Raw genomic sequence first — 15294 nt, 5'->3', positions numbered from 1 at the left:
CTGTTGGAGGAGGCTTTTCTGCTGGGACTGGGCACTGGGGGTTCCGCTCGGGCCCTTTTGGGATCCGATAGGCCCCGACTGGTTAAGGTAGGAGTCACTGCCCACTAGGTTTACCGTGCACTGGACATCAGCGAACACCTGAACCTGCTGTACCTGCAAAAAAAATATATAATAAAAGAAATGAATACTTTTATTCTTAAAGGAAACAGCTAATTATCAATAATTCAATTTCAAATAAATGCTGTCCTTTTGAAATTTGTATTGTTTTATGGATTTCTGTATTAGTTTTCTACCCAAAATATTAAGCAGACGTTTCCAGTTAAATAATAAAGTGAAATGTTGCTGGAGCATCAGATTAGTGTTTTAGAATATTTCACGAAGGATCATGTGGCACTGTAGATTTAAGAAAATTCAATGCGGCTTTGGTAGGCACAAAGAACTAAAATATATAGATACAATATAATATAAACAAAATATACTTTTTTTTTTTTTATAAAGGCCAATCGTTAAGTTCTGAAAAGTTGTTATCTTAACTAAAAATCACAGAAATCATTTAATAATACAATTTAATCGAATGAAAATATGAAAAAAAGAAAGAAAGAGAGCGGGATCTTTGCTACATGGGAGTTTTTTCTCCTGCAGAACTGTCGATTTAACTATGCCTATATCTATCTATCTTCAGGTGCTCCACGTCCCCTTTTCCCCGACCTCCTGGCTTTATCGTTTTGAAGACATTCCTCACCCGACACCGCTTTGTGTTCAGTGCCAAGTGCTAGAAACCATTCAGTTGTTTACTGAAGTAAATAAAACAAAAAAAACAAACAAATATGTATAAAAGACTTTATTAAAATCCTAAGAGACATAGTTAATTTAAAAAAATTTATATATTTTATTTAACTGAAATTAAATGTGAAAAAACATATTTTATTTGCTTAAAAATTTTTATTATTTTTTTAATTAAATGAAATTAAATATGGGAAAAAACTGTTGTTTACTGAAGTAATAAAAGTAAAACTAAAAAAAAACTAAATTGCATGAAAAACTCCTAAGATTAAAAAAAAATCTTATTTAAAGTGCTGGTGAAAACTTTCAAAGTATAGCTATGATTCTAAACTAACCACAAAATTGTGCTGTTTCTTGCAATTAATTTGAATGGGAACTAAAGATTAAACATTGAAATTTACACTTCAGATTTTATTTGTATATTTTCTTTTTATTTTAATTTAAGTAAATTCAACTAATACATAATAAAAATGACAAAAATGTGATTTTTAATTCAGTGGTCCCTTTTCGCGGTGTTGCAGTTTCACTGATTTTTTTAATGCAATTTGACACGCTTTTTTTTCTGCAGCGCACTGTGTTCTGTGTCCTGATTGGCTGTAGATCACTGTTAATCAATCTCCTCCATGCCGTTTCTCTTGTACAGTACAGAATGCGTTCCGCTTGCCAAATTGACATAAATCTTTGATCGCTAGCAGTGTGACTCTGAAGTGCTATACTGAATATTTGCAAGTTTTATCCCAACAATATCAACGAAACGTTCTTCATCAACAAATGCAGAGGAAGATGCCAACCATCACACAAAAAGTGTAACTTCTGGACATACTAAAGGAAGGTAAAAGTTAAGCGGCTGTAGGACCATTAGGCAATATATAAATGAAGATCAAATGGTTTTGATCTTTGGTTTCATTCTATAATACTGGACTTATTTTTCTACAAAGGTTTGGACCTTGAAAGTGTTTAAACAAGAGAGAAAAGTGTGAAAATGATAATGCCTGTCTGAGAACAGAGTATAGTGTGTGTAGTGAGAAGTTTTACAGCTTTAAAACATACTTCGCGGATTTCGCCTATTGCGGTTAATTTTTAGAACATAAAATAACTCCCGCGAATAACAAGGGACTGCTGTATTACATTGATTTATGAAGGATCATGTGGAACTGTAGATTTGAGAAAATTAAATAAAGACTTTATAAGCACAAATGTTTATTTTTTTTAATACAGATTTAATAATGCAATTTAATTAAGTGAAAATGTATGAAATATGAAAAAAAAAAACTGTTGTTTACTGAAGTACCAAAACTAAAAACAAACAAAAATGTATGAAAAACTCCTAATAAAATCCTAAGATTAAAATTTGGTGAAAACTTTAAAAGTATAGCAATGATTCTAAATAAAACACAAAATTGTGCTCTTTTTTTTGTAACTAATTTGATGCGATGAATGGGGACTAAAGATTAAACATTGAAATTTGTACTGCAAAAGTCAGTCCAAGGCACTTGAAAAATGTGGGAAAAAAATGATAAAATGCCTTTTCTGACATGGCTATACCTGAAAACTGTTCATCTTCATCTCTGTGTTACCCTGATAAAGGCAAGTGTTTGCTGAAACGCGTAGGCGCAGTTTTAAAGAATAGAATTATCAATAAAGGTTTTTAATATTTTTTTTCAATATTTTTTTGAGCGTCTTGGACTAACTTTTGTTGTTAATTCTGATGAATCCCTTACCCAAAGAGCAACAACACAACATTTAAGCTAACCCTGAGCACTTTTAGTTTGATTTTGTATTTAAAATTTATACTTCTGATTTTATTTGTATATTTTCTTTTTATTTTAATTAAACTAAAACATAATAAAAATGACAAAAATGTGATTCTAAGTAACTTAAAAATCATGTTCTTTTTATCCAACTATAATGATTGTGGACTCAAGACTACATGATGGTGAGTAAATTAACACGTTTTTCTTTTTCTTTGTGCATGCCTCTAAGTCATCTCAATAAACAGTACATTGACTGTCTTACCTGCTCATTACACATTGTGGTGACGTTGCCAAGGTTATTGTTGCCCATGCCGACGGATGGACCAATAGGAGGTAGAGTGTTCACTGCTCCAGAGCCTCCGGCCATTGACACGGTGATGCTCATGTTGTTATAAACGCCCTGCTGCCCAAAGCTCTGAGAGACCGGCGGACCCACCTGGTTGTACATACTGACACACAACAAGAAAAGACGAAAAAAACAAGTTTAAACTAAGACCAAAATTCAAAGTCCCCTAAAGTGCCTTAAAATGCTCAGCCTTGTTCGATGCTTGACATATTTTCAAATGAAACATTATGAAAAGGCGGGATATATAGAAGAGCCCCTCCCCCCTTTTAAAAGTATCCAATAGTATTTTGCTTATATCACAGTTCTAACAGTCAGAGTAGTTGAGTTGGAGCACATATAACTCAGGACGGTCACAGACTATAATAGTAAAACACAGCATTCGCATATGTTTTGTAGTCTGTGCAGGCTCTCATATGATCCACTCTGTGCTGTTGTGTCTTGGGATATGAGTGACCCATGTGTATAAATGCTGTGGTGAGTATGAATGTTAGTAGAATAAATGGAGCTTGGACGTACTACAAACACCATTTGCAATTATCACATAACCTACAGTTAGTTTTGTCGCATCAGTCCAATTCATGAATTATTTTCTGAATGCTTATACACTTTTTTGAAGCACACTAGATTATACATAACCTTAAGATTTGGATTTCAGGGGGACTTGTAAACAAGATAAAAAAAAATCTAACTTTTTTGTGATTGATTTCAAACATACCCGTTGTTTGCCACAGTTCCCTGCTGCCAGGTCTTGAGGTCAGGTGACTGGTAACCAGGCGGAGGCTGTGTCTGCTGGAGCAGAGGACTCTGGGAGGTGGAGTTCTGAGGTGAGAGCAGGGGGCTGGTGGGGCTGAGCTCAGGAGCAAACGATGGATCTGCTTGCTGAATCATGCCTGCGAGAGACAAAAACTACATCAGCTCTTTCAGACAGCAGAAGCATATCATAATCAGTGTGATATTTAGCATTAATAAAATATATTACAGTTTTTTAAATGACATTTTTCAGTGTTTATTTGTACACTTTGCATTTTAATTTGAAATATTAGTTTTAGTAATTCTGTAGGTTTATATAATTTTATATAATTAAAAAGTGTTTTTAAATATATTGTTTTTTTCCCCATTACGTAAACTAACTGAAAAAATAATTAGGTTAAATAAAATAATAAATAAATTTATTTAAATGTTTTTTTAGTTGTAAATAATATTTCTTGATTATTTATTAAGCCTAAATTAAAATATTTATTTTAGTAACAATTTTTATGGTTTAAGTTAAATACAATACTAGTTAACAACAATTAATAGTTTTAATTTTTTTTTCAATAGGTCAATAAAGTTATTATTTTTTCTGTTTTAGTTTAGTTACTCTACTACATCAAATAAACTAAATGAAAATGGTTGCTCTCTTTTAAAAAATAAATAAAACATACAAATGACACATACCAGACCCCCCAAATTGCTGGAAAAGCCCCTGTTGAACAGGAGTGTTCACAGGCCCCCCAAACTGCCCTTGAATGGCTCCCATAATGCCTTGGTTCCCCAGGCCTGCCCTGACAGACAGCTTTGGGTCCAGAGGTCCTCCCATGGGGTTAAAGTGGCTCGGGGAGGTAGGGGTGTTTCCAGGCACAGCGTTGTATCCTGGAGGAAAGCCAAATTGCTGCTGCTGCTGCGGTGGCGGCTGCTGCTGCTGCTGCTGGGGGCCCTTAGGAAGTCTCTGAGCCCCCAGGGGCCCTGTGTTTATTCCCTGCCTCATTAGCATGACCTTTTGCTGCAGAAGCTGCCGCTGGCGGTGCTGGTAACTGTAGACCTCACGCTGCCGCTGGGCCATCATTTGAGCATTCAGCGGAGGCTGAGAGACACATGGAGAAATCACAAGACTGTCAGAATCACACAAAAAACATGTGGAAAAAGAGGGAAAGAGTGTGAAAATGCACAGAAGCATAGGACTGATGATAAATGTCTATCTAGTTGATTTAGGAATGCATACACTTATAACAGTCACAAAATTGTTAGCATGATAATATTACGTTTTGACACACTATATTAGTCATAATAGCCAAATCATAAATTGAGTGATGGCAGGGGCAAATCAGAAATAAGTTTAAATTTAATTGTTAAATAATTAAATACTACAATAATAACAATAACTGCTAGGATTAGTATTATAAGCCCTCCTGTGATTTAAAAAATATAAATATTTCCCAAACAAGGATTAACACAGATTTTTCACAGTATATCCTAAAATATTTTTTCTTCTGGAAAGAGTCTTATTTGTTTTATTTTGGCTAGAATAAAGGCAGTTTTTAATGAAAAAAAAGCATTTTAAGCTCAATATTATCAACTCTTTTAAGCAATATGTTTTTTGATTGCCTACAGAACAAACCACTGTTATACAATGACTTGCCAAATTAAAAAGTTAAGCCTTTAAATGTCACTTTAAGCTGTTTAACAGTATCTTGAAAAATATCAAAAATTATTATTACTATATATATTATTGATATTTAATATTATTAAATATCAATAAAATATTATTTACTGTCATCATGGCAAAAATAAAAGCAATCAGTTTTTAGAATTGAGTTATTAAATCTATTATGTTTAGAAATTAGTTTCTATCTTCCCATTTAACAGAAATGGTCAAAAATACAATGGGGGAGGGTATTCATTCAGGAGGACTTCAATTATATATATATATATATATATATATATATATATATATATATATATATATATATATATATATATATATATATATATATATATTTATATATATTTATAAATAACGCAACCTATTAAAAAATCTAATTGAACAGCCAACATCTAGATCTATGCAAAACGACCACAATTAATTAAAGCCTTTGTCAACAAATTCCTTCACCCCACCTGAGAGGGCATCTGAGGCTGCTGAATGCTCTGACGCATCCCCATGGCAACATGCCCCCCCTGGGGGAAGGAGCCCATGGCTGCCAGCCTGTTCTGGAGCTGATGAAGAGAGAAAGCAGATAGAGTTCACCGCTAAACAAGTGCAACTAATCACGCCTTCACCCAGCAGCTGCACACCACAAAAGCACAGGTTAGTTCCACAGTAGGTAATTCGAAAGGGCTGAAATTGAAAGCATTGCACGGTGCTACAAAGTCCAAGGGGAGGATTTAGATGTTGTGCATTGGCATTTATTAGCACACAATGAAGTGAAAGCTGGAGCTCTACCTGCTGTGGCCCTTGCAGGCGTTGCTGGAGCTGGAGTCTCAGCTGGTTTGGAGGTAGCCGGAGCTGGTTGGACACACCGGGAGCTCGGTTCATGCCGGCCTGCACCACGTTGCCTGGAAACGGCATCCGTGGGGCCCCAAAGCTCATGCCCTGTGCGGTGGCCATCTCAGCAGGAAACTGTGAGGGCGAGGTGGGGAACTGAGAGGGGTAGCTGGGCAGTTTGGGGTCCAAGGGTACAGGTGTTGGGGGCTGAGATTGAGGAAAGGGGGTCTGGGTGACTGGTTCAAGGCATCCACTCTGTAGACAAGGATGGAAACAGAAACAACATCAAAAATTTAGACACGTTTCTTGCAAATGAAAAAAGAGATTAAGATGTATATTTTTATCTAATAATACCAGCATCATTGTAATCATAAAACTGCATTCAAAAAGTGAATTTAAAAACAGCTTTTATTGCCATGGATATTAACATTAACTTTTTTAACATGTTCACTTACTTTTCGAATGCCTTGGACTTACAATTTAGTTGTTTATCTTTATGAATCCCTTTTTCAAACAGCACCAACACATTAACTACCCCTAAAGCTTTATTTGTCTGATTTTGGATTTATAAAAAACATTATCATGTTGACTATTTCATTCATTCATTCATTTTCTTGTCGGCTTAGTCCCTTTATTAATCCGGGGAAAACATCCAACAATTAATCCCAAACATAATTTGGGAAACATCCACACACATCCACCCCCACCCACACACACCCACACACCCACACCCACAACCACACCCCCCCCCCCCCCCCCAACCCACCCACCCACACCCACACACCCCACACACCCCACACACCCCACACACACCCACACACCCCCACACACCCACACACACACACACTTATACACTACGGACAATTTAGTCTACCCAATTCACCTGTACCGCATGTCTTTGGACTTGTGGGGGAAACCAGAGAGATATACATCTTTCTTGAGATGTATATTATTTTTCTATTTAGTTACTGATGACTGTTTTGCAGATTTCAGCATTAAATTGAATGATTTATTATAATCTTTCGTTTTTTTTGTAGCAGAAATATTATTTATTAAATTGACATACATATAAAAACAATAGCACAAAATAAATATTTCCTACTGCAATACTTCATTTTTTTTTTTTTTGATGCAAACCATACATTTATTTTTCATAAAGTAACTGACTTTTACAGCGGATAGCTTGCATTTAAACATATTCAAGGCAGCAAGATGATGAGAAATGTAAATCATTGTTAGTATTATTGTCATTTTCATCATCATTAATATTCTATAATTATAAGACGTACATTTTGGAATTATTGCACACAAATATTAATGTCATCTCAGCATTAGTTAGAGAGTTGTTTCTGTTTTTTGTTAGTCCTAATTGATGTTGTTTTCAAATACAATAATTCCCTTAAAATACAATTTGCTATGGAGCTCATTTATTTTTGGTGGGTGCTCCTAAATTTTTTCTGGTGCTCCTAATTTTTTTCTGGTGCTCCTAAATATTTGAAGTTCGGAGCACCGGTGCTACCAAGTAAAAAAGTAAATTTCGGGCCATGGGTTATATGCACAGAAGTGTTGTTCAGCCACCTAAATCTCTCTGTGAAAGATTGTTGTGACTATTTAATGGCTTATTAAAGCAAGTAAACATGGCTAAGTAAAAAGTGTAATTCCAGCACGCTGCCAGTCAACAAATAAGCATACATTAGTCACTTTAGGAAAAAGCGTGTGAGAAAGTGTGACCAGTGATCCTTGCATGCATAAAATATTGTACATTATGACAAGTTTTGCTTGCTACACAACTGAAAACGTGCTAGATTCAATACAGTTTTTAGTTCAGAATTGTAGTATTATAAAGTACTATAAAGTTTTCTAACTGGTGAATGACATGATCAAGTGGGTCATCTTAAATGATTTTTAAAGATTTAACGATATTTAAAGATATTATGCTAATGGATAGCATGTAGGCAGATCACCTACAGCACCTTTAACTTTAACTCATTACACCCACTATTTAATCTTGCTAACTGGTATTTAGTGAATTCCTGCAAATATGAAACAAAAGTTAATTATTGTGTCAAAACTATACAATAAAAGGTCAGCAAAGAACATTGACGAAAATATGATACGAACTTGAACAATCTTATCGATGCCCAGCGCTCGGTCCAGCTCTGCCAGCTCGCTCTCGTCAGTGTGGCTCAAGAAAGTGACCAGTTGCTCCAGCAGGGCCTTCTCGTCGTTTCGTCCCTCTGGGGTGGTGGGAGGACACAGCATCTCATCCAGCGGACACGGGACACACTGCCTGCTCAGAGACAAACACAAATGACAGAGATGGTCTGAGATTCTGACTGCTACTGGAGATGGAGAATTTGACAGGTACTCTAGCTGATTTGGCTAACACTTTTAGTAGAATTTGGGTGAAAGCACACATCTGTTTCCTTCCGACCCGGGTGATGTTTATAGTGGTAATTGATTCTTGAGGGACCAGAAAAAACATTTTACCAGCCAACACTTTCAGAACAGCAACACTTACTTTCAGATGCTAATCAAAGTAGGTGTACAACAATGTTCTTTGTATCTTTTCTTCTCATTAACTGTTTTATACATCAAAGTGACAAACGTATATTAGAGTCATGAAAAATAAGATTTTAACATAACTGATGTTCAACACATAAAAAAAAGACAACATTAGCATTTGCTAGCTTTAATTGTAAGGAACGCCTAGCTCAGTGGTGTCAAATTTAGTTCCTGGAGGGCTGCTGCCCTGGAGTTTGAATCCAACTCTGCTTCAACACCCTTAAGCCACATTCAACCTGCACTTTCTGCCCAATAGACTTCCCTTCATACGCAAGGGAATGTGACAAACCGGAAATGCAAAAGTTTCGTAGTTCGCTGCATTGCAAAATTCAAGCTTGGTAAACTCCGACCTGCGAAATCTCATCACGTGACTGTGTGTGACCAATTGAAGATCAAAATAAGACCTCTCTGTACAAAAATGTTAAATATGGAGCAATCGCTAATTTCTTTAATGTCTAATCATCTTGTTTAATCCCGCCCTTTTTTAAAGTGCCGTACAACAGAATTTCACATCAAACTCTAGTGTGACCAAAGAATTACCTGTAGCTTTTAAACAAGCCTTAAAGATTTAATTAGTTTAATGTGGTGTGTTAATTACATTTAATTAGAGTTTGACCGCTGTGAGCTATTCAATTTTGAGCTTTTACACCATAATTTAGTAAATAAAATAAAAATTAAATAAAAGTAAAGAGAAATGTGAATCTGCCACTAGAATTGTAAATACCTGCTTTTAAATATGAATTGCGTTTTTAATTTGAATTTCTGAATAATTGAGTCAAACTATGAGTCCGCACAGTAGTTAGGAGTTCATGATGGACTGTCAGAGATGCCAACTTCTACGAGTTTGGACTAAAACGTAAAAAAATGTGAAGATAAAAGCAGTTCTCGAATGCATTTTGACCACAGCTGATTGGCAGATATGTGCTTACCACACATAGACTTTACATGGGAGGGCCACCCAGGTATATTAACGGCCGTCCAAGTATATTTGGTGACATTTATTTATTTTTATTATTATCATCCTTTTACACTTTTATTGTATCCACCAAATAGCCAATCATCCATAATCGATTAACTAGTGGAAAAGCTTCTCTCGCCCAACATGTTTCCTACTTCTCTTTGTGTGTGCAAGAACTGTCAACACTCTCACAGACAATCTCATGTGCTCTGCAGAGACCCATAGGGATGTGCCTTTTTAGGACTTAAAATTGCAAAAATAATCTCCAAAAATATCCAGGATTTGGCTTTTGGTTTTGCTTTCTAAGCCGTCGTAATTTTTTTTTAAACACAATTTACTTTTGCTTGGCTTTACAGCTGACAGCGTGTGCACAGTCGCAAGAGCGAGAGAAACAGGCCCGGCCCTAACCAATTTGGCACCCTAGGCAAGATTTCAGGAGGCGCCCCATCACATTGCAGTAAATTCCACTGCTATTGTATAGTCATAAGAAACTAAATGATCGACTTTTTAGACGACTACTACAAGCTGGGAAAACGTCAAATAAGCATGCCAATGCAGCTAACGTTATTGCTGAATAGATCTAATATTTACATAGTTGCTTAAGGAAGGAATGATGGGGGTAGTTACATTGCTATTACTAATTTCCATAACATCTATGCCCTCCTATAACATTAGCTGATTTTAAAACTTACAGATAGCACTATAGCTATTTATTGATTAGCAATCTGTCAACGTTGGGATGTAAAAAATATGGGACAACAAATAGCTTCAAATGATAGAATACATAGCAAACATTGTAAAATATTGACAATAAAATAAAAGGTTTAGCCTATATAGAAATTAAATAAAGCTATAAAATCTACTTCACTTTTAATTGTTTTTGTATATTGATTACAGTTACTATAGTTATTTAGTGAAGAGCAGCAAATGAATGTCTCATTGTGTTTTGTTTAATAACAGGTGTGTCACTTAAGAATGCACAGACCTATAATAAAGCATTGTACTTTAGTAACTGTTTGTGCTCATTTAAGTGAAAATTAGTTGTGTTTAAAATAAAACACGCAGGACGGAGTAAAAAATAAAAAAATAAAAATAAACAAAAAAAAAGAAGCACTTTTTTGACGATCCCTTACTGAGAGCTCTGCCCAGCGCGAGCTCCTCCAGCTAAACGCATATTGCGAGGGCTTAAACGGAGCAGTGGTTGTAATGTCGAGCGAAACGATAGAAAAAGACAGCTGTGAAACATAACCAGCTTTGTCTTTTTGTAGGTAACACACTTTAGATCTTTTTAGGGTATGAGGTTTTTGAGTTATTGCCGTCTATCACTGAATGTGACAGGAATATCGAAAACAAAACCAACTTAACCGCGCTCATTTCTGGCGCCCCCTTGGATGTGCAGCGCCCTTAGCATTTGCTTCTATTGTCTATGCCACGGGCCGACCCTGGAGAGAAACATTATATAATTGATCATTTGATCTAAACATATCAGATAAACTTTACTATTTATTCAGAGAGGACAAAATTACATCTAAACTGGCGGCAAAATATTTGTACACCGTAAGAAATGCTTAATTAACTCATTTGCCTTATTTTAAAAATCTACACTTTTTATTCTTGTAGTTATTAAACTTTTTTTAGAGATTCTTATTCCATAGATGCTTTTATTCTATTGTCATTTATCTCTCATTTGCTGCATATATTTTTTATTTGATGATGTTGATGTATTACATATTTTATACATATCTAACATGCTTTGGCAATACTGTGCAAAATGTCAGCAGCAGATTTTACCTGTCAGTGGGTGCACATGGCTCCTGAATAAAATAAAAGTAAAACAAATAGTGAATTTCTTTTTTTTATCTTAACAACCATTAAAGAACCTTACATCTATTGAAAAGAAAGTGTATAATAAGTAAAAATATTGTTAAAAATCACTTTTATTTGTCGCATATAGGAAACCATGTGCTGCGGGTAGAAGATGTGTTTCAATCTGGCTACAACCGCAAGTATATTTCAAACCTGTGGTAAGCACTGATGACTGTGATTGGCTCTAATGATCGGCTTACAAGTGTGCTTGTATGGACACTGGGATGTTTGAAAGCCATGTATATTAGCTGATCCATCAGTGAACTGACACTGCATTCAAATGCTGACAGACAAGACTTTCAAACGCTCAAGTGCCCAAGGACTTTTCTCTCCCTTTAAAGTAGGTGTGTGCACCTAAATTTTCAAATAAGCACTGTCAATTTGGGCCACTGACAGATGACAGTAAGCTCACTCTCCTCTTTCTGAAATGTTTTGTCCTGTCACGGCCACTCCTCTACCTTCTGCTCACACCTTCGCACACCCATGTAAGCTAAAGATAAAGAATTTAGTTGTTACATTAGTTAAACTTTATCTGTGTGTGTTAAGATTAGTTAAAGCACTGTGAACTAAAACTGTTAATAAATGTAGTAAATATGAGCAACACTTTAGTTCACATTTTACCATATTAAGCTACAAATTTGGAGTTCGATTTGAACTCTAAGATAGGGGTTTATGACCAGTGGTGGAAAGAGTACTGAAAAGTCATACTTAAGTAAATGTACCATTACTTACCTAAAAATATAGTACGAGTAGAGTAAAAGTATCTGTTGTAAATATTACTCAAAGTATGAGTAAAAAAAATAGACCTTTTAAAAGTACTCAGGGGTAGTGAGTATTGCGCTGTAAAAAGCTGATGCACTTACATGTAATTTGTGGATGTGTGTAAACGTACTGTAACATTTTGTAGTGAGTTTAATGACGTTGATATTTTGTTGATTTTAGCTTTTGCTGTGACTAAAATCCAAAGTCGAGCCAACATCTTAAACCAACGTCATATTGACATCAAATACTGACATTTATTCGTCAGGTATGGCAACCAAAATCCAACATCTGATAGACGTCATATTGGTAACGTCACCACAACATCAAGCTGTAACATCATAAGGCGTTGATATTTGGTTGATTTTAGGTTGGATGTTGGGCACTGACGTTTGGATGACGTTTAGTTTTGACGTCAACCTGATTTTCATTTCCAAAGAAAACGCAACGTCTCCATGATGTTGGGGTACAACGTCAATCTGACATCATGTTGACTTCTTGTGCCTGCTGGCTGTTTAAATCCATTTCAGTCATCATACAGTAGACATTCGTCATCTTCTTATCAGTGACATGCATCTAAGCAGTCTCTGGGTCATTGTGTGTGACAATTTTCTTGGACACTTTTAATGCTTCCAAACGATTTGCAGCAATTATAAATTTCCATGTACGCCATGTCTTGAGGTAGTTCATTACGATGCGATTTACCTTCTATGTGCGATTTGATTGGACAGGAATCACAGGACTGACTTTTCTAATCCCAATAGACAAGAAAAAATTAAGTAGTGACTGCAGGTTGAAGGAAAGTAGTAGATTAAAAAGTACTGATACGGCACTAAAAATGTACTCAAGGGAAAGTAAAAGTACACATTTTTAAAACTACTAAAATTACTTTCGCCACTGTTAATGACCCTTTAATACTTGTGATCCTTCACAAAAAACTGGCCAATGACCACGAATCACTTCAATTGATATTGCTGTTTGTGTTTGCTTAAAACAATTAAAAATATTGTTTGTTAGTGAACATTAAGCTAAAATAAAATGACATCCGATTAATTTTTTTTATACAACGAAGAATAAAAAAGGTTGATTGAGAAGTTTAAAGGCAGAATAATAAACTTTATATACATTATATAAATTATGTAAATTAATTATATAAAAAATGGACATGAAGGGTTATATAAGGTTAGGGTATATATATATATATATATATATATATATATATATATATATATATATATATATATTTTTTTTTTTTTTGCTAATAAAAAGTGTTAGCTTTCAAAACATAAGATAGTAGCAAAATATAATTAATAAACTGACTGAATAACATTCCACAGGGTTTCTGCAGGTTTCTTCAAGTCAAATTTAAGACCCTTTAAATCCATTAAGATTGAAATTTTACTTAGACAAGTTTGAATACAAATGTTTTTTTTTTGTTTTTTTTATGGCCCAGTTACTTCAGAAAAATAGTTTTTCTATTAATAAAAGATCATGTAAAGAGATGTGTTGCTTTGGTTTTTAGGTTTCCCTGATTAGGGAATTTAATTTGGAGAATTTGCTGTAAAAATGTCTAACAGCCGTTGTGAATTGTATCTCTTTGCAATAGAAACAAAAGTTTTGAGAGGAATTATTGGTAATTGGGGGTCAGCCGAATTTGTTAGCTTTGCTTGGACATACTGTAGGAATGAAGAACTTTTTAAAAGGATTTAATCCCTACAACACAATATTTCAGTGAATTTAATACTTTTAAAGGCCTAAAATTTAGTTTTTAAAATTTAAGTTACTTAACCTTTTTTTTTTAGTTCTGTAGCCTGACCATGATCAGATTTCTACAAAAACACTCACTCTTGAGGAGAGGACAGAGGGGCCTGTGTCTGGTTGGCCAAACTGTTATCAAAGGTCATTGGTTCAACCAGAGGCAAAGCCTGGAACTGCTGAGAATCTGGAAGCTCCAGTTTGGCCAGACCTGAATCAAAAAGAGAAAACAATACAATCATCTTAACATACCAAGCCCTTTCAGCCGTTAGCCAATCAAACTCTCTGTTTTCATAGCATGTGATGAGTTTAATTCCAAACCTGTGTTAGTGTTAAAAGAGTTGTGGCTTGTTGGACTGGCAAAGGGGCTGCTGCTCTCCTTAGGTGGCTGAAACAGCTCTGTCTGGCCAAGATCCGACACCTGGACTTGACTCTGACCCTGGTTTGGTGTGGATGGGTCACAAAAGTCAAAAGAGGTCTGACTTGAGAGGTTTTCTCCATCAGGGAATGCTATGAAAAGAAGTGAGGAATAAAAAAAAAGAATGGTGAATTTATATTTACTATGGAGTTTATGTTTGATGGTTTTGAAGAGCCTCACCTTGGCTTGATGTTCCAGGTGACTCTCTCTTCACATTGACCCCGATGGAAAGGCTGTCCTCACTGGGTTCCTCTACTGTTTTACCTCCAACAGAGGCTCTCAGAGTGGGCAAGAGCTGGTTTAAAGTGTCCAGATCGGTACTGGGAAACTGCTACTCGTGTAAACACACACAGCAGTGGAGTGGGAATAAGAGCAAAGGTCATCGACATCAAAAGGCACACCGGGGCACAAGAAAGACAAAGTCCACACATGACCGCTTCAAATCAACACATGCTTTGACAGTTTAAGTACACAGTAACAGAGTAAATCTGGCAAGAAAAAGGCCTGCGAAATATAGCACAAATATTCCGTGGGATTTTGAAGGGGCATTTGAAGCTGCAAATTATTTCAGCAAATAGTCTTTTCCTGTGACATGACACAAAGCTGAGAGGAGCGAAAAGTTATGCAGAGACGAAATGTGATGAAAACCAGTGTTAGCGCATACACTAGATTTGACAAGTCTCCTGACAGTTAATACCTGATGATGAGATTTGAAAAGCGGGAGTTAAAATAGTAAAATTAACTTTAGCTTAGGTCGCAATTCACGCTACTAACTACTGGCTTATTACCTGCTTATTATTAGCATATTAACTTTTCCTTAGTAGCTATAAAGCAGGGGTGTCCAAA

The 15294-nt window shown here is 35.5% G+C and overlaps 1 protein-coding gene across 3 annotated transcripts in view; it reads right to left on the bottom strand.

Annotated features, from left to right (window-relative positions):
* The window catches only part of ncoa1 (nuclear receptor coactivator 1), a 109084-nt gene that overhangs the window by 212 nt on the left and 93578 nt on the right, over positions 1-15294 (bottom strand). For all 3 annotated transcript variants that reach the window (XM_686652.10, XM_009294874.5, XM_021468660.3), the window contains 10 exons: positions 14629-14779; positions 14352-14540; positions 14121-14241; positions 8249-8417; positions 6086-6382; positions 5761-5859; positions 4321-4726; positions 3599-3773; positions 2800-2986; positions 1-153 (listed from right to left, as the gene is read on the bottom strand). The exon at positions 1-153 is cut by the window's left edge and continues 212 nt beyond it. In XM_686652.10, coding sequence (XP_691744.6) covers positions 1-153; positions 2800-2986; positions 3599-3773; positions 4321-4726; positions 5761-5859; positions 6086-6382; positions 8249-8417; positions 14121-14241; positions 14352-14540; positions 14629-14779 — 1947 coding nt within the window. The remainder of the gene's footprint in view (positions 154-2799; positions 2987-3598; positions 3774-4320; positions 4727-5760; positions 5860-6085; positions 6383-8248; positions 8418-14120; positions 14242-14351; positions 14541-14628; positions 14780-15294) is intronic.

The sequence above is a fragment of the Danio rerio genome, chromosome 20 (genome assembly GCF_049306965.1).
Source record: "Danio rerio strain Tuebingen ecotype United States chromosome 20, GRCz12tu, whole genome shotgun sequence".
NCBI lineage: Eukaryota > Metazoa > Chordata > Actinopteri > Cypriniformes > Danionidae > Danio > Danio rerio.
Note: the sequence above shows the minus strand (reverse complement) of the source record. Positions and strands in the feature narration are given on the sequence as shown.